General features: G+C 44.8%; 1 protein-coding gene across 2 annotated transcripts; it reads left to right on the forward strand.

Annotated features, from left to right (window-relative positions):
* Positions 1-26,457, forward strand: ak6 (adenylate kinase 6). 2 transcript variants are annotated; one of them, XM_068738443.1, is made up of 5 exons: positions 1-232; positions 1,942-2,034; positions 4,990-5,048; positions 9,832-9,977; positions 26,057-26,457. In XM_068738443.1, exons 1-5 carry the CDS (start codon positions 202-204, stop codon positions 26,244-26,246), a joined length of 519 nt encoding a protein of 172 aa, XP_068594544.1. In that variant the 5' UTR covers positions 1-201; the 3' UTR covers positions 26,247-26,457. The 2 variants fall into 2 exon arrangements, with proteins under 2 accessions (XP_068594544.1, XP_068594545.1); XM_068738444.1 differs by lacking the exons at positions 1-232; positions 1,942-2,034 and adding an exon at positions 4,791-4,854.
* The last annotated feature ends 252 nt before the right edge of the window (positions 26,458-26,709 follow it).

The following is a 26,709-nucleotide window of genomic DNA, read 5'->3' on the forward strand; positions in this document are numbered from 1 at the left end:
GACGTGAAGTACTGTGGAGTTTTTTTTGTGTGAGCTAATGGAGGAGTCTCTCGCTACCGTTTGATCTCTTTTCGCTTCTTTAGCTGTGGTTCCCGATGGAGATCAAATTGCATCTGGATTGACATAAATGCGTAGTTTGCTTATTGTGTCTTTGAGGTTGCCGCTATCAAAGCGCGTGTTGTCCGCTAGCAAACTACGAAGATGAAGAAGCGACCAAATATTCTGCTAACAGGTAACATGGAGTTTCCTTCATAAACACTTACGAGGCCGGTTGATTCCGAGCTGGAGCAGGTCGAGCCAGCCGAGTAGCCTCAGCAGACTGCTCTGCGGCGATAAGAACATGCTAGCTTCAAGCAGCCCGACGAGTAGAACGCAGATAAAACGATTTGATGACCAAGGATATATTTATGAGATAAAATGTTACAGCAGTACAAGTACAGTCAACAATAGTATGCATTACAGTACAAGTACAGTCAACAGTAGTATGTATTACAGTACAAGTACAGTCAGACAGTATTATGTATTACAGTACAAGTACAGTCACACAGTAGCATGTATTACAGTACAAGTACATTCAACAGTAGCATGTATTACAGTACAAGTACATTCAACAATAGCATGCATTACAGTACAAGTACAGTCAACAGTATTATGTATTACAGTACAAGTACAGTCAGACAGTATTATGTATTACACTACAAGTACAGTCAAACAGTAGCATGTATTACAGTACAAGTACAGTCAACAGTAGCATGTATTACAGTACAAGTACAGTCAACAGTAGCATGTATTACAGTACAAGTACAGTCACACAGTAGCATGTATTACAGTACAAGTACATTCAACAATAGCATGCATTACAGTACAAGTACAGTCAACAGTAGTATGTATTACAGTACAAGTACAGTCAGACAGTATTATGTATTACACTACAAGTACAGTCAAACAGTAGCATGTATTACAGTACAAGTACAGTCAACAGTATTATGTATTACACTACAAGTACAGTCAAACAGTAGCATGTATTAGAGTACAAGTACAGTCAACAATAGCATGTATTACAGTACAAGTACAGTCAACAGTATTATGTATTACAGTACAAGTACAGTCAACAGTATTATGTATTACAGTACAAGTACAGTCAAACAGTATTATGTATTACAGTACAAGTACAGTCAAACAGTGGCATGTATTAGAGTACAAGTACAGTCAACAATAGCATGTATTACAGTACAAGTACAGTCAACAGTATTATGTATTACACTACAAGTACAGTCAAACAGTATTATGTATTACACTACAAGTACAGTCAAACAGTAGCATGTATTAGAGTACAAGTACAGTCAACAATAGCATGTATTACAGTACAAGTACAGTCAGACAGTAGTATGTATTACAGTACAAGTACAGTCAAACAGTAGCCATACGCTGTGCAGACTTCAGGTCCTCCAGCTACTTCTTCTATGGTTTTATTTCTTCTTCGTGTGTCTGTGCGTCTGTTATAAATACTGAGTTCTCCCGATGCCTCTTCCCTTTTCGTATCTGAAGAGGTCAGTCATCCCCAATACCTTGTGTGTGTGAAGTAGGTGTGGGGAGATGCTAACTGTTGCATGTCTTCTCCCCCTTTAGTTTGGGCTGGACCGTATGCTAGCGATGCATATCGATGTTCTTTTATTTTATATGTCAACCAAATTAAACGGAGAGTACCTCCAAAAATTCCCGCTGTGTCCCGTGGCTCCAAATTACTCCATAGATGCAAAATAACAGTAAATTAAAATTCAGATTTACCTTAGCAATCTATAACAGAGTGGTGACGTCGGTCCACTGAGCAGACCTAATTGTTAGAAATGGTAGTTCATCTGCCATTAAGAAAGGCAGGGATTAATAACATTGTCTATCTCTAACTATCAATCAATAGCAAGTGTTGCTTCTCTCCTTCAGGAACCCCTGGTGTTGGAAAGACCACTTTAGGAAAGGAGCTGGCCCTGCGTTCAGGGCTGACCTATGTCAACATAGGAGAGCTGGCACAGGAAGGTAAAGTCTTGAAACGACAGATGCAATCACCCATATTGGAATTTAGCTTGGACCAAATGTTGTTATTGCTAATAATTAATGATTAGAAACAATGATCATTATGTATTACTCAAATAGTAAGTGGGCAGTACCACAGGGACCAATACCCTTGCACTGGGCTCACTAAAGAATAGCGGTAAGAGATTTCATATTCCATAGATGAACAAGATACCATAAAGCAGTGGTCCCCAACCACCGGGCTGCGTCCCGGTCCTGCTCCGTGAGGCTTTGTTACCGGGTCGCACAGAAAAAACAACTCATTTATATCATTTCCGCTGTGCCGATTATTAGCGTCTAAAAGGTGTTTTATTTTGAAAAATTACCGGATTTTCTCCAATGGAACATTCGGCTGTGAATTTTCTTGGTCATGTGATACGTTACTAAAATAAATTATAAAATAAATACATTTTAAAAATGTATTTGGAGAGCTTCTTTGCTAAGGGGAAAAGTCCAACTGAGGAGGAAGAAGAGGAGGAGAATGAAGAGGAGCCAACGTCCTCCAAGGAAAGAAAATTTATTTTAACAGACAAACCAGGAGTCAGATTTAAAACACGGGTTTATCTACAGCTGTCATTAACGAGGTAATGAAGGAGTCAAAACTGCTTCGGCACAGAGAGACCAGAACCCTGAAGTAAAAGACAAGAACCCTGGATTAAAAGACCAGAACCCTGGATTAAAAGACCAGAACACTGGATTAAAAGACAAGAACCATGGATTAAAAAACAAGAACCATGGATTAAAAGACAAGAACCATGGATTAAAAGACAAGAACCCTGGATTAAAAGACAAGAACCCTGGATTAAAAAACAAGAACCATGGATTAAAAAACAAGAACCATGGATTAAAAAACAAGAACCATGGATTAAAAAACAAGAACCCTGGATTAAAAAACAAGAACCATGGATTAAATAACAAGAACCCTGGATTAAAAGACAAGAACCATGGATTAAAAGACAAGAATGTGGAATTTATGAAACAAAAAAACGTGAACATGAAGGACAAAAGCGATTATTGAGACCACAACTAATGGTGAGTAGATATTGGTGTAATACTTGTTTAATAGTTATTGCAAGTGCATCATTTATATTCCTCTTTTTCAATTTGATTACCCTCCGGTCAGCGAAAACATTTCCCGGCATGAAACCGGTCCGTGGCAGAAAAAATGTTGGGGACCGCTGTCGTAAAGGATTCAGTTCAAGCGCTGACTCAAAAAGCCTTAAAGCGATCCCTGACTGTTTGAACAAATCTAAAAACACAAGAATATACCTCTACTATGTAAATACATAGACAAACATATATAATTATTTCTTATAAAATCTGTTTTGTTTGGGGGTGGCCAATGTTGTTTACGTCGCAAGGCATTCTGGGGGTGACATGAAACGGCTGCAGCACCGAGCTAACTGCTATTGATTAGTATGAGAGAGAGCGAGCAGCAAAGGACTGACCCGCTAAAGCTGAGAAAGCGTTGGGGAACGAATCTAATCTATTGATGTTCGTTATAAAACAACTTGAATCCTGCACCTCGAGAACACTGCACCAACTCCTTCAAGATAACTCCTCCTCCATCCCTCTTTCTTCTCCTCCGTTATAAACAACTTGAATTCTGCTCCTCAGCTTCTAGCCTTGCTTCCCTTACTCCTGGTCTCCTGGACACACATCCACCTTCCTCCTCCTCCGCCTCATCATGTCCACCAGCTCTCTAGCTTTTCCTGTCATCGTCCCAACATTCAAAGTCTCTACTCTACTCATTCCTTCTTCTCTCACTGCTGATGCACTCGTCTTCCTCCTCTTCTTCGTCTCTGTCTTTGACCAACAGTAATCCAGTTTACAGCAGCGTCCCCCGGGTTAACAACGCTGCTTGGGGCCGTTGTTAACCTGGGCCTCGACCGATCCGGTATGGCTTTCTTATTCACATTGATTCGCAGGCTAGATTTGGCTATTTTTACACGGGGTGCCATTCCTGACTCAACCGGTACTACCCATGAGGCTGCATCGTCCCCAGACGGACGATGCAGCCTCATGGGTAGTACCGGTTGAGTACTGGAGATGAAATTCATGAAGGTAAGAACTTGAGAAGAACTTTCTAGCAAGATGAATGGAAGTTTTTATTTGTCATTTTTTAGAAAAATGAAACAATCAAACCAATGCTTTTTACACTGAAGAACCAAAACGGCGTAGATTGGCGCTGACGCGTCTTTAGAGACGAACCCTGATCTTGCCTAGAGATCGTGGTATCGTGCCTCGTTTTGATTTCAGCCATCAAAGTCAGCGTTTAGATGTGTGTCTCAAAGCCTCTGATGGCTCAAATCAAAGCGCCCCCCACTGATGTCATAATGATGTGAAGGAGTTTTCAATTTAGAGATTAATTTTCAATTTACAGATCTTGCATCCAGAAGGGGTGGCATGAAGATTCTTGCTGGCAGCCGAAGCAGATCCCCTTCACTAACATCTGGACCACGGAAAAAAAGAAATGGTCAAATGTTGATGTTGTACAGTTTGATGGTTCTTTTTTTGTAAATAAATGTGTTATTATAACATCAAAAGCCCTTTCTCAGTGTTCCTTTCGTTGTTATCTAGAAGTAAACGGCTGTTGAGATGTTCGATGTGTCACTAAAGCCATAAGTATAGTCAGCGATCTGCTTGAACAAAAAGCTCTTCATCTCACGATTTTGCTTCTGGTGAATTCTGTCTCTCTTCAACGGCTAATAACTGCAGAACGGAAAATGATAGGAGCACACGTTTTGTGTCTGAAGAAAGAGACTGTAATCTTTCATTTGATAGGTTTGTTGTTTACGTAGCCGTAGTACACAGGGCCACCTGTGTTCTACTAAATACTGCTATAGCCTGCTTTAACGATTCTGTTGTGCCAGTAGAACATCCTGAGGATGGTTTAATAAGTGGATTGTCTTTCCTCAGGACAACTCTATGATGGATATGATGAAGAATACCAGTGCCCAATCTTGGATGAGGACAGGGTGAGTTCAGTTTAGAAAGCAAGAAACAACACTTCTTGGTTAAACTTGCTGAGCTTAGTTTTTATGTGTTCTTTCTGATCATTAAAGCAAGGACAAGAATAGAGAGACGGTGACAGTGGAGCATGATGAGATGGATATTTAGCACAAATGTCTTCAGGTGCACCTCTTAAAGGAGACATATACCCTTTCTCCACAAGTTAATCAGGCATCCTCAGATGCTGCAGCACAGCGTCCCTCATTTCTGTCTCAAACAGATGCTGCAGGACAGCGTCCCTCATTCCTGTCTCAAACAGATGCTGCAGGACAGCGTCCCTCATTTCTGTCTCAAACAGATGCTGCAGGACAGCGTCCCTCATTTCTGTCTCAAACAGATGCTGCAGGACAGCGTCCCTCATTTCTGTCTCTAACAGATGCTGCAGGACAGCGTCCCTCATTTCTGTCTCAAACAGATGCTGCAGGACAGCGTCCCTCATTTCTGTCTCAAACAGATGCTGCAGGACAGCGTCCCTCATCTCTGTCTCAGTACGTTCATGGCGAGCGCGCACGTAGCAGCGCTACCATGGTAACCATGAGGGACGTTTTCAGCACACACGAAAACATTTTTGGCCATTTTCGCCGGAACATTGCCACAAAAAATAACCTTCATCCTCTCTGCTCTTCTTCTTCGACTCGTGCAGGAGAGAGAGGGAGAGTGTCTCTACACGCACACACACACACAAACGTAGCGTGTTGACGGTAATATTATCAGGATGGAATAAAAATGCTTTGAATCATCATCCATCCATCTTCAAACCGTTTATCCAGGGTCGGGTCACATTGCGGGTCCAGCAGCCTGAGGTGAAGAGAGCGCAGACACAGGGACTGGTATGATGGCTGGGTTTCATCATCGGTGGTCTCTCGTAGCCGAGCATGACTGTCCTCCTTCCTGGTCCTTGTGGGTCTTCAGGTGGGCATATAGACCTATCCTGGACCCAGTTATTCTGGTGCAGTGTGGACAGGGGAATGTAGTGGTGGTGGGTTTGGGTTGGACCTGTTTGGTGGTTGCTCTCTCCTTCCTGAGTCTGCGCTTCTCTTGCGCAGCATGGCGGAGGTCATCGTTGTCCTGTCCCGCCCCCTCACAAACAAGGTTTCTCCAGGTCGCCCTGACTGTTGCCGTGTCTTCCCAAGATTTAAGGTCGATGTGGCACTTCTTGTTTGTCTTGATGTTATCCTTAAACCTCTTCTTTTGGCCTCCCGGGGCCCGTTTCCCTTCAACGAGCTGGGAATAGAGGACTTGTTTTAGGAGGCGAGTCAGGCATGCGGATAACATGGCCAGTTCATCTGAGCTAGTGTTGGGCAACGATGGCAGTGATGGTGGGAATATCAGCCTCCTCCAGGATGCTGGTGTTGGGGCGTCGATCCTCCCAGCTAAGCCTGAGGATTTTTCGGAGGCATCTCTGATGGTACGTCTCAAGTGCCTTTAAGTGCCTGCTGTACGTAGTCCAGGCTCCTGATCCATACAGGAGGGTGGGAAGTACCACGGCTTTATAGACCAAGATTTTGGTCTATACATAATTTCGACTCCCCGTGGCAGATGCTTGCTTATGAGATGGAGTATAGCAGCAACGAAGATGGAGAATAATGATGGAGCGATGACACAGCCCTGTTTGACTCCCCTGTCAGCCTCGAAGGGTTCCGTTTTGTCTCCACCGCCACAGAGTACCGTGGCTGACATATTGTCATGCAGCAGTCTCAGTACCCGGATGTATTTGTCAGGGCAGCCAATCTTTGCCAGAACCAGCCAAAGGGCCTGACGGTTTACCGAGTCAAAGGCTTTGGTGAGGTCTATGAAGGCCGTGTATATTTGTTCCCGGCATTTTTCTTGCAGTTGTCGAGCAATGAAAATCATGTCTGTGGTTCCTCTGCTTGGGCGAAATCCACTTTGAGACTCAGGAAGGATGCTTTCTGACAGGGGGGTGAGTCTGTCGGCCAAGACCCGAGCAAGGGCTTTCCCTATGGTGGACAGGAGAGAAATGCCACGGTAATTCCCGCAGTCTGTCTCCCTTCTTGAATATGTGCAGGGATTTTCTCTTCATCCCATATTTTGAGTTTGGTTTTTATGTTACGTTTTTAAGAAGATCAGGACCGCCTTTCTTCAGGACTTCTGCTGGGATGCTGTCTGGCCCAGCAGCCTTGTTGTTTCTCATCTTCCTAATAGCATCCTGCACCTCATCCAGGCTAGGTGGTTCTCCCATGCTTTCAACTATGGGCTGTTGAGGGAGTTTAAGGGCCTCCATCTCAGGAATCGTGTCCCTGTTTAAGAGATCCCCATAATGCTCTTTCCACCTCTTAGAAATTGCCTCCTTGTCCTTCAGCAGCATAAGCCCATCTTTGGAGCGAAGGGGGGTCAGGCAGCGGTAGCTGGGGCCATATACCGCTCGCGTGGCGTTGAAGAAACCTCTCGTATCTCCAGAGTCAGCAAGTTGCTGAATCTTCAGAGCCTTGGTTGTCCACCACTGGTTCTTCAGTTTCCTGACTAGCTTTTGGACAGATGCCTTTGCTTTAGCATGGACTGCTCTTTTAACCTTGCAGTGGATGCTATTCTGCCAGGTTATGAACGTTTGCCGCTTGATGTCAATGAGCTGTTGAATTTGTGTGTTGCTCTCATCATACCAGTCTTGATGTCTCCGCTTTTTGTGACCGAGGATGTTTTTACAGGAGTCCGTGATGGCAGTGGAAAGCGTGCACCAGTGTGTTTCAGTATCCACTGGATACTGTTTGGGCAAGGCAGCGCCGAGAGCGTCCTGCAGCCGTTGTCATCCAAAGCTCTGCCTTTTCTGCACCCTCCTTTTCCGCATTAAGCGGATAGACATGACGGAGCGAATAAGGCGGTGGTCAGTCCAGCAGTCGTCTGCACCGGTCATTGCTCTGGTGTTGATGACATCACGGCGGTCTTTGGAGCGGACAATGCTCTGGTGTTGATGACATCACGGCGGTCTTTGGAGCGGACAATGACATAGTCGATCAGATGCCACAGTTTGGAGCGAGGATGCATCCATGATGTTTTGAACTTGAAAGTGTGTTGGTGATGGCCAGATTGTGCTCTGAGCACTTGGTTAACAGTAGTAAGCCGTTGGAGTTGGTGTTTCCAACCCCTTCTCTCCCCAGCGTACCCCTCCATGGATGGTGGTTTCGACCCACTCTGGCGTTAAAATCTCCAAGCAGGATTAACTTGTCCTCCTTGGGCACTTTTGTCCAGGTCAGCGTAGAAGGCCTCCTTTACTTCGTCCTGTGCATCAAGTGTTGGGGCGTAGGCACTAATAACGGTGATCAGACGTACGGTCATCAGGCGCTCGCTGATGCCCACAGGGAGTTCATGGACGTGGTTGATGAGGCAGTTCTTGATAGCTAAACCCACACCATGGATTCGTGGCTCATTAGCAGGCTTTCCTTTCCAAAAGAAAGTATATCCGCCTTTCTCCTCCTTCGGCTGCCCTGCATCAGCCAGTCGGGTCTCGGAGAGTGCTGCGATGTTGATCTGGAACTTCCTTAGCTCTCTGGAGATGATGGCAGTTCGCCTTTCAGGTCGATCACTGGCTTGGTTGTCCATGAGGGTCCGAACATGCCAGGTTCCAATATGTAATTTCTTTTCTTGTTTTCGACCGCGTGGTGGTGATCCCTCTGGATGCGGTATTCCAGACAGGACTTCATGAGGCAGGCTATGTTTGGGGTACCTTTTCTAACCCCCTCCCCTACTGGGGTGAGCAGAGTGGATCCTGATTAGGGCTGCTCAGTCATGGGTGCAGCTGCCGAGAAGTTCTTTCTGCCTCAGTCCAAAAACTTAGCGACTGAATCTAACACCCACCGCCTGTGTGCCAGGTTGTGACTAGGAACTCCCAGACTTCACTATCCTGTCCCCGTTACCACTTCCTGATCGCCACAGGACTTTGTTTTGTCCAGGATGTCAAATGGATGGGTTCCCTTTGGGAGGACGCCTGCGCGTGACGTCTTTAACGTGGGGAGACTGATGCGCCTGCAGCCACCACACGGTCCTTGGCAGAAAGTGGCCTAGATCCAATAGCATGGAAACCATGACGACTGGAAACCACCCTCTGTTGCAGCCTTCATCCGCCTTCGGTGCCGTTGTGATTCACAGTATCGTCCTCCGCCACTTCTGCCGTTGAGGTCTTTGGATCGCGCTTTGTCTGGAACCTCCCCCTTGACTTTACCGCCTTGGGTTACCCTACCAGGAGCTAAAGCTCCCGACGGCATCGCTCTTAGGTTCATTGGAACGCGCAAGGTTCTCCACCACGACAAGGTGGCGATCATGGAGAACACATGGCTGGGTTTACACATGCATGTGCACGCACATCTTGTGCATGTTCGCCAGGCTTGACGTCAAGCCGAGAGGGATTTCTTCCAGACGTATTTCAGGAGGTGATTCCAGACTGACCCAAACTACGAAGGACTGACTGGATGGTTTATTTCGAGTTTTGGGTTGATCAGGACCCAGAACCACCAGAACAGTGTAGAAACATGGTAAGTGGGTTCTTATAATGTCTTCCTGCTGTTCTTCAGGGTTGGGTTCGGCCTCTTAGTTCCAGTGAGGGTAAAACATCATTAATACACATTAACAGACCAAAACACATAAAATGCTGGGCTGTTAGTGGAAAAATGATAAAAGCATAATTTTTACCATGATTGAGGTGACTGCAGGTGGAATCCTTTTTGAGTTGAGCTGTGTTTGTAAACTGTTGAAAGTGAAGTTGGGTATGAAATGTTAATGTTGCTTGTTGACCTTCAGGTGGTGGACGAGCTGGATGAGAAGATGATCGAAGGTGGCTTCATCGTTGACTATCATGGCTGCGACCTTTTCCCTCAACGCTGGTTCCACGGCGTCTTTGTCCTGCGCACTGAAAACACCCAGCTGTACACACGGCTAGAGAGCAGGTAACCTCATTACAACTTGTGTGTGTGTGTGAACTAAATAGTAGTAAATGGTGGCGGTTATCCGCCACACTGGCATGAACGTTTCTTTCTAGGAGACACCACATGCTGGTTAGTAAACGCAGGAAGATGCCCCCATTAACGTGTTCACTGAGACGGGCTTGTCTCCGAGACTCGATGGCCTTCAACGAGTTTAGCTTGTCACTCGAGACAAAATTCAAATGAGCCGCTGCTGCACGAGGGAATAACGTTATTGGAGCAAGAGGGGATGAACAGGATCCTCCATGTTTGTAGTTTGTATCGTCCACCTAGAGGCTCTGCTTAACCTGCACCGACTGGAGCCCCCACACTGGGGGGGGGGGCATGGCTCGCTGCATCAATGAGACATTAGAAGAAGACGAGGTGCTGCTCATTGTGACAGATAATGGTGCTGCGTGGAGATAGAGGCCAAGCACAGAGTGGGGAGCCCCCTGAAGGAGCCCCCCCTCAGCCAGGAGGCCCTGGAGATGGTCAGAGATAGAGGCCAAGCCCAGAGTGAGGAGGCTAAACGCTGGTCAGAGATTGTAGCACGTTAGCAGCTATGCTGCGGACTGTTACGGTTGGTTGTTTAAAATTACTGAATAAATGTTTTATATGTTATCTTTTGTTGAGTTGTATTATTTTATTATTTTTTGATCCTGCATCTGACAAATAACCCAAAGTATGAAAAACTAAAACTAATAAAAACGAAATTAAACTAATAAAAACAAAACTAAAACTAATAAAAACTAAATTAAGCTAATAAAAACTAAACTAAAACTAATATAATAAAAACTAACAAATCCACTCTAAAAACTAACTAAAACTAGAAAGACAATCAGAGATTGCAGACGCTCGCCTCCAACAGACTATTCCGATAGGTTGGCATCACACCCTGGGGCCCTGTGCAGTTCATGGACTCTCGCTGATGTTGTTCGAGTGAACTGCGTTTGGGAAGCGGCTGTTACTCAGCAGGAGCGATGCAATGGAGTTCGCAGTAATGGGGCACTGTGGTCTTGTTGACCTTCCAGTCAGCTTGTTCAGGATCTGCCACCCCCTTCGACTGGAGTGTGTGAAGTCGATTGACTCCACTGTCTCAGTCCAACGTTGCCTGCGTTTCTCATTCAGTCTGCAGAATAGATTTCCTGCTGCTCTGTCCCTGCCTTCGCTGGTTTGTGCTTCAGCATGGGCGTGAAGTAGTTGTTCACATTCGCCATCCCAGCAGGGGACATAGGCTTTACGTTCACCACGGGGGATGTTGTTCTTGGCGGCGGCCAGCAGCATTTTGCAGTACGAGTCGTAGGCGTCGTTCAGATTGGTGGAACACGGGTGTGGTAGGTCATTAACTGCCTTGGTCATTTGTTTAGTGAAACCTGCCCAGTTCGCTTTCCGGAAGTTCCATCTCTTGACATCCCTCCCTTGCACAGGCTGGACCAAAGATGGAATGGTGATGAGTGACGGTCGGTGGTGTGACCGGGGAAACATGTCCGGTATGCGTCTTACAGGGGGAGACTGGTCGTTGTGCCATTTTGCGAATGCCAGGTCTGGGTTGGTGTTGCTGTTCCATCGTGCAGAGTGGAACGTGTGTGGCTCCTTTGGGTCATATAGGAGTGCAGCATCAGCAGTGGAGGCCCAGTCTACCAGGAAGTCACCATCAGCATTGGAGCTGCTGTAACCCCAGTCTGAGTGGTGGCTATTGAAGTCGCCGGCATACACGGCAGGGGCTGGGACATTTGGCAGGGACGATGGGACCAATCTGCTGGGTGGTGGTTTGTAGATGTTGACGATGGTAGTGTCTTGCACTTTGGTGTTAATCCATTCTATCTCTGCACCCTCTGGAGACTGTCCGGCAGCTGACCACGACATATCTCTGTGCACAAATGTGGCCGTGCCATGATGGTTATTGGCTATGTGGCCAGCCAAGGTGTACCCAGGGACCCTCAGGATGTTCTTGTTTTCCTGGTGGGTCTCCTGCGGGGTGATCACTGTCACGTTGTTTTTTTGGGCCAATTGCTCAAGGATGTCAATCTTGGCAATGGTGAGGCCTTCGACATTAAGCTGGAGAAGCGCTAGCGCTGGAGCTGTGGAGTCCTTTCTGGAATCGCCCCAGCAGAGATCAGGCAAGAGGCATCCATACTAGCTATCGCTCGGAAGGCACATCTGAGCGAATCCCACCTTCTCCACGAGGTTGTCATGGAGACACCACATCACACCCGCCTCAAGTCCTGTCGCCCTTTTGCCACACAGGCCCAGGAACTGCTCCGCACGACACCAGCTGACATACCGAAGGAATCCTGAGTGAAGGCCAGATGGAGGGACCAGTGGAAGGTGGCAGTACCATCCAGGCTCCACCGCTACATCGAGGATCCAACAGATGTCCCTGGCCGGGACCTGCCCCGCAAGGAGTGGAATACCCTCAACCGGCTGCGGACAGGAGTTGGACACTTTGGTGCAACAATGCAGAAGTGGGGTCTTGCAGACTGTAGACCACGTGCTGACCAGCTGCCCCATATACCGCCCACCAAATGGTGATCAGGGCTTAATTGACTTGGACGATGACACCCTGGACTGGCTTGCTGCAACAAAGCTGAAGATCTAAGGGCATAAGACAGAAGAAGAAAAGACTATTCGATCTTGTGAGACAGTAAACAGGGCTTCCGGATCAGAGGGGCCAAACCTGCTCTAGCTTGCTGCTCCGGAACGTACTACAAGACTCCTTCTGGACTCTTTTTCCCATCATGCCATTCGTGTCCCTCCCTCTTAAAGTGACAGTTTACAGCAGAGGCACAATTCCAGATGTAAAAATAATTCTAGAATTTGGATCCAGATCCGGATCAACACCATTGGGAGGACCAACACCATTGGGAGGACCGAGCCACGGACATAACCTTGCTTCTGTAAAGATTTCAAGCCGATTGGGTTACTAGTTTTTGAGTTATGCGCTCGGACAGACAGACAAACAAACGGGCCCAATTGCAATACCCTCGCCTCCCCTTCGGCGAGGGTAACCATTATAACCTTGAGTTTGATGTAACAAAAGCCTCAGAGCCAGTACGATGTAACCTGCTGCTGTAACACCAGGTGTCTCTCACAAGCAGGACTGTGTGAAGGTTCTGACTTGAGGAGGACGTATATTAGATAATATAATGTTGTGTCCAGGGTCCCATGCCTATCATCTATCATCATCGTGGATCGTCTCTCTTCAATCGTTCATTCATTTATTTATTTCATCTCCTGTTGAGTTTAATTCCAATTGAATTCCTGAATTTTACTTGAATTACTCAGCCATTCAATATATGAAAAATAATACTTTATCTCTGTGAAATCTAAGGCAATTAATGTAACGAAAAAAGGGAATTTAATATTCTGGTCAGTAAATAAACATGCTTGGCCAGTGGATTTGTTTCATCGATATAGACGTAAAGAAGGTCGAGGACTTCAGGTACCTCGGGTCAACAGAGCAGAGTGATGGAGAGAATGTGGAAAGGAGGTGAAGAATCGTGTGCGGGCAGGCTGGAACGGGGGGAGGGAAGTATCAGGTGTGCTCTGTGATAGGACGAAGGGACAGGTCTACAAGACAGTGGTGAGGACAGCCATGATGGACGGCTCAGAGACAGTGGTGAGGACAGCCATGATGGACGGCTTAAAGACAGTGGAGAGGACAGCCATCATGGACGGCTTAGAGACAGTGGAGAGGACAGCCATGATGGACAGCTTAGAGACAGTGGTGAGGACAGACAGTGGTGAGGACAGACATGATGGACGGCTTAGAGACAGTGGTGAGGACAGCCATGATGGACGGCTTAGAGACAGTGGTGAGGACAGACATGATGGACGGCTCAGAGACAGTGGTGAGGACAGCCATGATGGACGGCTTAAAGACAGTGGTGAGGACAGCCATGATGGATGGCTTAGAGACAGTGGTGAGGACAGCCATGATGGACGGCTTAGAGACAGTGGAGAGGACAGCCATGATGGACAGCTTAGAGACAGTGGTGAGGACAGACATGATGGACGGCTTAGAGACAGTGGTGAGGACAGCCATGATGGACGGCTTAGAGACAGTGGTGAGGACAGACATGATGGACGGCTCAGAGACAGTGGTGAGGACAGCCATGATGGACGGCTTAAAGACAGTGGTGAGGACAGCCATGATGGATGGCTTAGAGACAGTGGTGAGGACAGCCATGATGGACGGCTTAGAGACGGTGGTGAGGACAGCCATGATGGACGGCTTAGAGACAGTGGTGAGGACAGCCATGATGGACGGCTTAGAGACAGTGATGAGGACAGCCATGATGGACGGCTTAGAGACAGTGTCTCCGAGGAAAAGACAGGAGGCGGAGCTAGAAGTGGAGGAGATGAAGATTCTGAGGTTCTCCTTGGGAGGGACCAGGTTGGACAGGATTAGAAATGAGACAATAAGAGGGACAGTGAAGGTTAGATGTTTTGAAGACAAGGTCAGAGAGACCAGACTTTGATGGTTTGGACATGTCCAGAGGAGAGACAGGGACTATATCAGTAGAAGGATGCTGAGGATGGAACTGCTAGGGAACAGCACTTGTTAGGCCTATTTTTAAATCAGGGAACACTCAGGAAGTAGCCAACTACAGACCAATCAGTCTCCTGCCTGTCATGTCCAAAGTATTGGAAAAAATTATCAAAGAACAATTAATAGACCACCTGGAAAGCAAAAATCTATTACACCCTCTTCAATTTGGTTTCAGGAAAAAACATTCAACAGAGACGGCAGCTTCCCTGCTTCTAGAACAGGTCAAAGAATCCCTCGACAAAGGAAATACAGTTGGTGCAGTGTTCCTTGATTTAAAAAAGGCCTTCGATACGGTGAACCACAACTTGCTCATATCGAGAATCGCATCTTTTCATTTCTCTGAACGTGCAGTCTCCTGGTTTCACTCATATCTGCAAAACCGTGAACAGTGTGCCGTCATAAATAATTGTAAATCCTTATTTCATAAAATCAGAACTGGAATTCCCCAAGGTACAATTCTCGGTCCCATTCTCTTTAGTCTTTATATAAATAATCTCCCAGAGGTCTGTCCAGAAGTCAAGCTACAGATGTATGCTGATGACACGGTTGTCCACATTTCTGGTAAAGACTGTACTGCAAAAAATGAAAAGTTGACACATAGTTTAAATAAGATCTCCACATGGCTATAAGAATCCTGCTTAACTCTAAATACAAAGAAAACCAAATGCATCTATTTCTCCATTAAAAAAGCCCCAGTTACCCCCTTGCAGATCAAAATAAACGACGAGTTAATTGAACAGGTATCGGAGGTGGAATATCTAGGAATAATTTTAGACTCGCACTTAAATTTCAAAAGCCACATTAAAAGGTTATGTAAATCCATCCGATCCAACACCAATTGTTTTAAATTAATTAGACAATGCTTGACTCCCGGCTGTGCAATGATGTTTTTAAACTCTATAATCCTCTCTCGTCTGTCTTATGGAGCCACTGTTTGGTCACAAACGAGTCAGACCACGCTAAGGCCAATAGAGAGCCTTTACCACAGGGCCCTGAAGGTGTTTGACCAAAAGCCCATTAGATTTCACCATTGTCATATTTTATCAAAACACAAGTTTTTATCCTTCTTAAATTTTATTAATTTAAGTGTTCTTAAACAGTTTTTTAAATGTGTGAATGGCTTTGCACCAGAACCACTGAGCAGGTTTGTCAGCAGACTGCAGAGCTCTGGCAGGTCCACCCGGGCAGCCTCAGGTGGGGACTGTAAGGTGCCCCCCCGAAAAACATCTTTCGCACAATCCGCTCTCTCTGTGAAAGGTGCTAGTCTGTGGAATCTGCTCCCTGTCCACCTAAAATCTATGACACAATTGGTCTCCTTCAAAAAAGAAACGAAATCTTGGATGTGCAAGCAGCAGCACTGTTCCCATGTTTAAATGTGTACATAGTTTTATCTCTAACATTTCTTTTTTTATTAGTCTTGTTTTACTCTTAATTGTTTTAGTTCTGTGATACAAACATGCATAGATGACTTTTTTTTAAAAAAAAATCTTTCCTTTCAATGTTTTTATGAATATCTGTGTTTGTAGGGGTTATTCCCCGACACACTGTGTAAGAAATAATTAAATGCACACAAAATGAATCAGGCAGACAAACTTCGATACTTTACCGGTAAGGAGGGACCCTGCTCGCCCAGCGGCTGCGAACAAAAGAACCTCTCCCCCGAGACCTCTCGGCCTTTTTATTCACACGGTGAAAGTAGGTTGTCCCAGGTATTTACATAGATCCCTACCCCCTAGAGACAAAGGAATCTCTACCTAGAGAAACGCTCATGGTCACCTCCATCTTAAAAAACTCTACAATGAAACAATGAAAATACAACTCTACTCTAACATTTCCCTCCTGGAATTTTCATTTCACATGGCCTAATACTTATACTGTAACATCCTTATCTCTATGGTTACTACAAAACATTCGGTGATAACTAAACATGCTTCAAAACACTATCCTAGAACTAAACTATCAGAAAACAATGATAAAAAAGAATCAGTACAATCAAAATCAATACCTGAGTTATTACATTCAAGATCTGAGTTCTTACATTCAAGATCTGACCTGAATCAGGGAGGAAGGCGAAAAACCCGTAGTTTGCAGATTCCATCTTCATATAGCATACATCTTTCAAACGGGAAAATTCCTTCCACAATCCAGCTGCACCTGCGATTATCTTAACGACCCCCAATCCAGGCATTTTAACAATCCTCCTAATACAATGTCAAACATCTCATTCCTCGTCAACAAGGAAAACAAACATGAAAAAACATAAAAACAAATCAGTACAAAAACAATCAACATTCATTTCCACAGTCTAAATGTTACTGTCAAACCCTTTATTCACAAACCCTACGTTAGAGCATTACGGATATTTCTCCTAGTTTGAATTACTTTAATATTTCAGCATTATCTTCTCTACACTGAAATTTGAAAACAGTGACATGATTATTTTATCTTTATTGCTCCAAAGTTTTAACACATCTGGAACATTCTGAACTCTAAATTAAATTATTACAATGTCTATATTATGGATGGATAATCCTAACAATCTTTTACTGTCTTATTAACTCAACTTGTCACTATAATTTAGCTACTTTTACTTACTCTAATGTTATCAAAAGTCATATGCTTATACACTTTTACGTTGTTGTAGACTTATTACTTCTATTTTAGTATAATTGTTAACCTATCTTTCTATTAATTTTAATTTAAATCTACATCCTGCTCATTAGTGTTATTTGATCTATTTTAGGATTCTAATTGCACCGTACGCTTCTCCACTTAATCATGAATTACTGACAGTTGCAATTAATATAGTATAACGATACCAGGTGTTGGTTAACTACTCCTATGAAACTCTCCTAATCTGCATAGATTACTTTATGACGTTCTTCTAGTCACACATCTCTAAACAAACATTCAAACAGATTACACTTTGGAAAATGCAAGCTGTTCTTGGTGTTAGATCAGTCTGGTTGTTGTCGTTCCTTGTCCATCAGCAAATCTTCTTGAAAGTGATTCAGCTTCACTGTCAGTGTTCTTGTCCTGCGTTACACTGTGAGGGTCTCTTCCTCACGGATCTTAAAATGAGTGTGATTCAATCTCTCACCACCTCTCTGATCAGACTTCCTGTCTGCATCTCTGGATCAGTTTGGCAAGAGACGTTTCCTCCTGCAGTGCAACGGATGGATTCAGGAAGAACTCTGGATGTTCACGTCTCGTTGGTGTCGTCAGCATGACCCTGAGTGGTCCTCCGTTCCTCGGTCCGGACCGTCTGCTGCTCCCCGATAGTTTCCATGAAGACGCCAACACCAAACACGCTCTGTAGATTCGCCCTCCTGTCGGGACAAAGAAAAACTTCGGCAGATCATTTGCTCTCTGGACATCGTTCAGAAAGAGTGTGCTTCATCTTTTCACTCAACGCTTCCTCTTCACCAAATCGATGTACTGCATCCATGGCTTTTAGTTTCTTCCGTGCATTGGCCAAACCTCATTTTAGTCTTCCCTACACTAGCCTAGCGCTCTGATATACAGTGACATCTGATCTGCGTGTTGTTTCACATCTTACCACCTGATTCACAAAATCATTACCGTTATAACTAGTTATTATGGCTACTGGAACAGGATTTAGTGATTCTACACATATATACAGCAAACAAATTTTTTTTTAGTATTATTTTTATTCTTCCAGAGTAATTATTGATTTAATTACTGCTGTGCAATCCCTCCTGTTTGAACTATGAAAGTATTCCATGGTTCAAACTCGCTTCCATTAGTAAATCTAGTCTACTCTATCAGCATTAGTCTAACTTGGTTAATAAAATGTCTCAAAATAAATCCTACTCTTACATCACATTCACAACATATTATATACATCACTCAATTTGGGATGAAATAAGTTCAAAAGAGTTTCCATGTGCCTCTCACCCTATGCTTGTCTGAGATGCTCCTATTGAGGGTGCCATGTGTTGGCTGGAAGGTTCAACACCTCCAGTCCGTCAGGCTTCTCCTCTGCTGTTACTTGTCTGAGATGTTCCTTTGACCGTACAGCGCTTCCGTTGGCTGTCGTTTCTGCATCACAGCTTAGCAGTCTCTCCTGGTGTTCCTGGAGCTGCTATCGGCGTTTGCAACTCAGAACAAAACATATTTCTTTATTGACACACGATAAAATCTTTGAACCTCTTCCTTCCTTCATTTCACGTTTCACTATTGAGAACCCATATGTTGGCAGAGTTTATCTGCTCCCAGTCCAGTCCGGGATCTCTCCTGCTATGGTAGAAAAAGCATTAAATTTACATGTTATATTCACAAACGTCAAGTTCCCAATTCACATCTGAATTGATTCAAGTCTGTCTCTAGTCGTCTCATCTTCCTTCAGTCTGAAGTCAGTCTCTAACCTCCTTATCTGTCTTGTACCGTAGTCAAAAGTCTCTTTAGATGTGTGCGTGTGTTTGTGCAATTACCTGTCCACCGTTGAATCATCACCAATTATTTTAGATTTTATTTAGATCCTGAGATTACTTTGGTTTTTAATCTATCAACAAACTCTGAACTCCTGCTACGTGTCTCCATGGATTCAGCCTCTGTTTCAGAAGACCTTTTGTGGCTATGCATTCCACAAACCATGGACATGGGTCTGCAACCAGCCGGTCTCTCTCAAACAAAAAGGTGTCTCCAGAAGAATTTGCACATCAATGACTGTGCCGTAGAGTTAGCTACTCTCTCACAGCACAGACATGGATGGTTCTGTCATGCTAATTTGGAATTCACAAAGACTTTTTCTGCTTAAGCCTCCATTTTGTGGTTGTCCTGGTCTCCATCTTGGAGCTGCCATGTGGTCTCAGCATGCCGTTTCTCCATGCTTTGTCTCTTCTGAAATGCTCAAAACAATCTTTACACATCATATTTCTTACATGTTACGTTTCCAACACTTACCACATTCTGGTTTCTTTTCCTCAACTTAGCTGTTCCTCCACACATTCTCAATACTTTCCGTATACTCACCAGTTCCTGCTTCTTCCTTCCGACGTTCTTCTCCACTCCTCCATCTAAGCGACCTTCTCAATCCTTCTTAAATCTCCTCCATCATTAAACTTCCTCTTGTACCTTAATTACTAAAACATCACTTTTTCCTTCTTCTCTGCTAGGAATAATCTATTTACAAACAATCTACCTTCCTAGATGTCTATTTTCAACAGGGAAAGATATCCCCCCTCGCACGAATGTCCAGTCGAGGCCTGCAGAACTGGTCGCCATTTTGGAGTTGTTGTCTGCATGATGTTTCTGTGCAGCGTCCATCTTCAATTCACCATGCGGCGTGTCTTTGTCTGCTTCTGAAACATTCTCCATCATTTTGAAAACTGTTAAACATTTTTTCCTCTTTTTTCTTTTTATGGCATGATCTTGCAAAATGTCCTCTTCGGTTACAGTTCCAACACTTTGCTTCACTTACCTTGTTCTTTCTCCCATACTTACTGGTTGCCTTCTTGTTCCTTATTCTTTGGCGTTCTTCTTCCACCTCTCCATCCAAATCGTGCCAAAATACTTCACCTTTTCCTTTTGTTGCATTCTCCATTCCTGCATCAATTCTTACCAACCAACAATCCACTCCTGCTTTGCCACTCTGCTCATTTAATTTTAACATGTTGTGTGTTCTTTCTATCTCCTCTTTAATCCACAACTGGTGTAAACCTTCAACTTCCTCCTTCACTGGTTCATTTTCTGTTCTGACTCTCATATGGATATGCATCCCCCTCAATGGTTCTACTTTCAAATGACCAGTGAATCCATAATTTGCTTCCCAAGGGTTTACATTCTCAGAAGAACCTGGGTAGCGATATTTCATATATTTTTTGTCCCCTGTTGGGATCTGTTGCTCACTAACAGGCTCTTTTTTCTTTTTCCCGTTACAAATCCCCATTATGCTAAATACAGAGTGTGGTTTATCAAAATACAAAGTTCTCACGGACCAATATTCAGATTCTGAACAGCAAGCTAGCCAGATGAGGCCTCAAATTCAGCCTTTCACCGGAGCTTTTGCTCAGAACTAATATTGTTTTCGATGCAATTGACAACCACCTAGATTCCTCATAAGCCAAAACAATATCAATCCAAAATGATCTTCAGCCGTTAACGGACCGTCAGCCAGATGACCAATAATGCTCAGACTTCACTCACGCAATACGCATTCAAAACACAGACACACTCCCCACGTGGCTAACCGCTCGCTCGCTCGCTCGCTCTCTCTCTCTCTCCCCCTCCTCCTCTGGCCAGACTAGATCTCACTTTTTTTTTTTTTAAGGTAAACATTGTAATAATGATTCCTTCTTGCGCGTAACTTTTCATGCACACGACCGGCGTGCACGTAACTCATACGCGTGAACCCGCACGCGCGTAACTATTCATGCACACGGCCGGCGTGCGCGTAACTCATACACGTGAACCCGCACGCGCGTAACTATTCATGCACACGGCCGGCGTGCGCGTAACCCATACACGTGAACCCGCACGCGCGTAACTATTTGCGCGACCAGCGCGGGTTAAAGCAGCTGCAGTACTTTAACACAAGTTTGTCTTACCTTCTTTAAAACGTGCGTAGGATCGCTGTTCGGGCTCGTCAAACCGTCCGTCGGCGAACCGAAAGAGAAAGGCTGGCCAGTGAAGAAGTTGCTCCACTGGACTTTAGATCCGCTCCGTCGGAGCGCGTGCACGTTCAGCTTCCTCACCGCGGCTCGGAGACGTCGGTTATATTGAGCGCCGGCACTTCGAAGGACCAACTTATGTAGGGGTTATTCCCCGACACACTGTGTAAGAAATAATTAAATGCACACAAAATGAATCAGGCAGACAAACTTCGATACTTTACCGGTAAGGAGGGACCCTGCTCGCCCAGCGGCTGCGAACAAAAGAACCTCTCCCCCGAGACCTCTCGGCCTTTTTATTCACACGGTGAAAGTAGGTTGTCCCAGGTATTTACATAGATCCCTACCCCCTAGAGACAAAGGAATCTCTACCTAGAGAAACGCTCATGGTCACCTCCATCTTAAAAAACTCTACAATGAAACAATGAAAATACAACTCTACTCTAACAGTGTTAAAAGCCCATCTATGGACAAGTGCTGCAAATTAGCTTCAGCTATAAGCGCTATAATGCAAACATTAGATACTTGTGCTACATGTGTCTATGTTTTGTCTTTGTCCATATTCAAATAAACCAGAAATAGAATAAATACAATGCTGAGGATGGAACTGCTAGGGAACAGGACTAGAGGACGACCCAGGAGTAGATACATGGACGTAGTGAGGGAGGACATGAGAGTGGCTGGTGTTGGGGAGGACGATGCAAAGGACAGGGCTAGAGGACGACCCAGGAGTAGATACATGGACGTAGTGAGGGAGGACATGAGAGTGGCTGGTGTTGGGGAGGACGATGCAAAGGACAGGACTAGAGGACGACCCAGGAGTAGATACATGGACGTAGTGAGGGAGGACATGAGAGTGGCTGGTGTTGGGGAGGACGATGCAAAGGACAGGACTAGAGGACGACCCAGGAGTAGATACATGGACGTAGTGAGGGAGGACATGAGAGTGGCTGGTGTTGGGGAGGACGATGCAAAGGACAGGGCTAGAGGACGACCCAGGAGTAGATACATGGACGTAGTGAGGGAGGACATGAGAGTGGCTGGTGTTGGGGAGGACGATGCAAAGGACAGGGCTAGAGGACGACCCAGGAGTAGATACATGGACGTAGTGAGGGAGGACATGAGAGTGGCTGGTGTTGGGAGGACGATGCAAAGGACAGGGCTAGAGGACGACCCAGGAGAAGAGACATGGACGTAGTGAGGGAGGACATGAGAGTGGCTGGTGTTGGGAGGACGATGCAAAGGACAGGACTAGAGGACGACCCAGGAGAAGACACGTGGACATAGTGAGGGAGGACGTGAGAGTGGCTGGTGTTGGGGAGGACGATGCAAAGGACAGGGTGAAGTGGAGAACATTGATTTGCTTACAGCAGTGGTTCTCAAATAGTGGGGCACGACCCCCTAGGGGGGCGCGGTGCAATGTCAGGGGGGGGGGCACCTGTGACCCCGGAGAACGTGCTTTTTTTGCCGTACTGGATCTTATAGTTAATCGATGCAGTAATCAATATAATCAATATGCTGTCATAGGCCAGCACTGGTAGCTTAACATCATGACACACTGAGTTCCTCCCCCTTTATCTGATTATTCATGTTATAAATAGGGGTGGGACATTAACACGTTAATTACAATTAATTAATAAGAAGGACGTTAATTAATTCAAAATATTAACGCATTTTAACGCAGTTTGCGTGTCAAAAAACCCGGAACGTTTGTCAGTTCACCATGTTCTGGTACGCCACTTATACTGACGCACACAGTCCCAGGCTGGCTTGGGGACGAATGGAGACGGGAGAGAGTACTTTTGTAATGTATTTGGTCCGTGCCTGGATTCCGTAGTCACGTGATGACGTAGGCACGTTAGCTTGTTGTGTGCGCCGATGTAGCATGTAGTTCCGTGACTGACTGCGCCTCATTAAAAGATAAGTTTGTTTCTGAATCTGCCTCCTCCTTCCTACATCCGTAGAGGTGAAAGACAAACAACTCTGCTGGACGGTAAATTCATTTTCAAAAAACGACCAGATGGGAGAGACAAAGCCACCGTGTATTGCAAACTATGCAAAAAAGAGTTTGCCTACCACAGAAGTACTTCGCAGCTAGCACAGAAACGGCTCGCGCTAGCGGTTCTGGTCAGCAGCAACTTGACCAAATGACAAATGGATTTAGACGGAAAATGAGCAAGTAAACATCGGAAACAGACGAATTCACTCGCAAAGTGGGTTGCCAAAGACTGTAGACCACTATCAGTGGTAGAAGACAAAGGTCTACAAGATGTGCTACGGATAGCTGCGTGTGATGAAACCTTTGAAACGCCGTGCAGAAAGACTATTTCAAGCAAAATTCAGCAACTTTACTTACCTTTGTTTACAATTTTGAAATGAAATTACCAGCCATTAAATGAGCTTCAGTTAAAAGTCATGTCTGTGTGTATTATTTGATAAGTCATCCAATACAATTTATTTGCAGAAAAAAATGTTGCTTTTGAGGACATTGTAGTCATGCGATTAATTTCGATTAATTAATTACAAAGCATATAGTTAATTAGGTAAAAAAAATTAATCAAGTCCCACCACTAGTTATAAATATATGTCAGTAATCTCTCTCTCTTCCCTGTAGTATTGTGCTCTTTCTCCCTCTGTTTGTCCCTCTCTCTCTTTCAGGTCCTTCTGTCCGTGGTGCTGCAGAACCTGGACCTGTGTCCCTCAGCGCTGATGTCCACGTCGCTAGCATTAGCATTTAGTTTTTGTCTGCTCCTGCTCTGTCTCGCTATCACTTCCCTATCCATCTCCTTGTTTGGACTCGTCTCCGACCTGCCATTCTCTCTCTCTCTCTCTCTCTCTCAACCCAGCCGGCCAGACAGATGGCCGTCCACCATGAGCCTAGGTTCTGTCCAAGGTTTCTGCCTGTTAAAGGGAAGTTTTTCCTTGCCTCTGTTGCTCTTGTGGGTCAAGTTGGGTTCTGTGTTTCCCTGCTAATCCTGTAAAGTCCTTGAGATGACTTCCTGTTCTGATCTGGTGCTATAGAAATAAAACTTAATTGAATTGAATTGAATAGATTAAAGTGTAATTGCACATCCACTCCAGTAGTTGGCAGTGGCGCCCTGATTGTCAGAGTGCGCACAGGGAGTATTAGCAGAAGAAGAGCAGTTGTAAACAAACCCTCGAGAGACAGCGCGGAGAAATATTTAACAGAGACGGAGATGATAAAACACAGGAAGGTCGGTCGAAAGCCAAGACGAGGAAACATGACGTAGCGTACGTAGCTGCTACTTCAGTAAACCGGCTAGCACTGTTAGCGTCATACAAGGGGGCGGACCAAACTGCTCAATGCAAACCCCCCCACACCGTAGCAGAGGAGCTGGTCCTTCCCTGCAGCAGGAGACGGTCTCTGTCATGCTGGATGATGCAAGTGATGCAAAAATAACTAGAAAGACAATCAGAGACTGCAGACCCCGCCTCCAATAGACTATTGGATCTTGTGAGACAGGAAACAGGGCTTCCGGATCAGAGGGGTCAAACCTGCCCTAGCTTGCTGCTCCAGAACGTACTACAAGACACATTCTGGACTCTTTTTCCCATCATGCCGTTCGTGCCCCTCCTTCTTAAAGTGACAGTTTACAGCACAGGCACGATTCCAGATGTAAAAATAATTCTAGAATCTGGATCCAGATCCGGATCAATGCCATTCTCGGGGAGGACCGAGCCACGGACAGAACCTTGCTTGTGTAAAAATTTCAAGTCGATTGGGTTACTAGTTTTTGAGTCATGCGCTCGGACAGACAAGCAAACAAACAGACAGACAGACAGACAGACAAACGCACCCAATTGCAATACCCTCGCCTCCCCTTCGGCGAGGGTAATGATGATGCAATTTAATTTATCATTAATTACCCTCGCCGAAGAGGAGGCGAGGGTATTGCAATTGGGTCCGTTTGTTTGTCTGTCTGTCCGAGCGCATAACTCAAAAACTAGTAACCCAATCGACTTGAATTTTTTACACAAGCAAGGTTCTGTCCGTGGCTCGGTCCTCCCCGAGAGTGGCGTTGATCCGGATCTGGATCCAGATTCTAGAATTATTTTTACATCTGGAATTGTGCCTGTGCTGTAACATGGGAGTGTCACTTTAAGAGGGAGGGACACGAATGGCATGATGGGAAAAAGAGTCCAGCAGGAGTCTTGTAGTACGTTCCGGAGCAGCAAGCTAGAGCAGGTTTGGCCCCTCTGATCCGGAAGCCCTGTTTACTGTCTCACAAGATCGAATAGTCTTTTGGAGGCGGACAGATAGACAAACATACAAACAGACAGACAAACAAACAGACAAAGGCACCCAATTGCAATACCCTCGCCTCCTCTTCGGCGAGGGTAATAAAGTTATTCTTTGTTGTATGTTGATCTATATTTCTTTTTCATGTTTCCTTTTATGTTAAGCACTGGCTTGCAGTAACAAGATAGCTCAAGAAGTTTTGAATGGATTTGAATTAGAGCTGAGCAATTGTATCGATTCTGCAATATATATATCGATAATTTGTTTCCCCAGAGTCTCGAATTTTCAGTTTTCATAATATTAAATTATTTAATTCGTCCAATCACTCGTTCCACATGTATTCTTGCATTTGCAACCTGCTTTGTGTCCCTGTCATCAGCTTCAGTGAACTTCTTCTTTCCTCGCAGTAATGGTAGTATAACCAGCCGACCTGACCTTTCCAGTAGAAGTTCTTGAATGTTAAAGCCACGGTCTGGCAGCGAAGTGGCTCCATTTATGTTTGATGTTCTAGTTTTCATGTATTCATCTTCATTGCTGGGCTAGATGTTATACTTTGCTGTTCAATGTTCTCCTTACGGCGTTCCTTCCCCTCATAGCCCTTGTTCCTGTCTCCTGGTAGGGGTTATACAGGGAAGAAGCTGATGGACAATTTGCAGTGTGAAATCTTCCAGACCATCTATGAGGAAGCCATAGAGGCATACAGAGAAGACATTGTCCACCAGCTACCCAGCAACTCTCCTGAGGACGTGGAAAACAACCTGGAGCAGATATTGCAGTGGACTGAGCAATGGATGAAGGACCATAACTAGGAGTTGAACACTGCTGGCTGCTGTTCAAAAGTTATTCTAGCAAGATTTCCAACGTGGATTTACTTTCAGAAATGTTTGATTCTGCCTAAAGTTTTTGGATATCATTTTTTATTTCAATTTCAATTCAATTTAGATATATAATACTGCAAATATGTAATTAGTTCTCCTCAAAGTAAAAAAAAGAGCTGCAATTAAAAATAAGAGCAAATAAATAAAATTGCTTTTGAAAAATTAAATATGTTGTGATGTATTCTTTCTTAATTGTATCGCGATTCTTTTAATATGTATCTTGTATTATATTGTAAAGGTATTGTGTGCTCTGTGTATGTTACTTGTTACATTGGTGCCATGTTTTTGTCTTGCAGATGTATTTTATTGCTTTGCTAAGAGATGAGTGTTTCATGAAATTCAATTGTCCCCTTTCAAATTAACGAATTGAAATTTAAAAACTCTGCTTCTTAAA

This window comes from Brachionichthys hirsutus, chromosome 4, assembly GCF_040956055.1.
Source record: "Brachionichthys hirsutus isolate HB-005 chromosome 4, CSIRO-AGI_Bhir_v1, whole genome shotgun sequence".
NCBI lineage: Eukaryota > Metazoa > Chordata > Actinopteri > Lophiiformes > Brachionichthyidae > Brachionichthys > Brachionichthys hirsutus.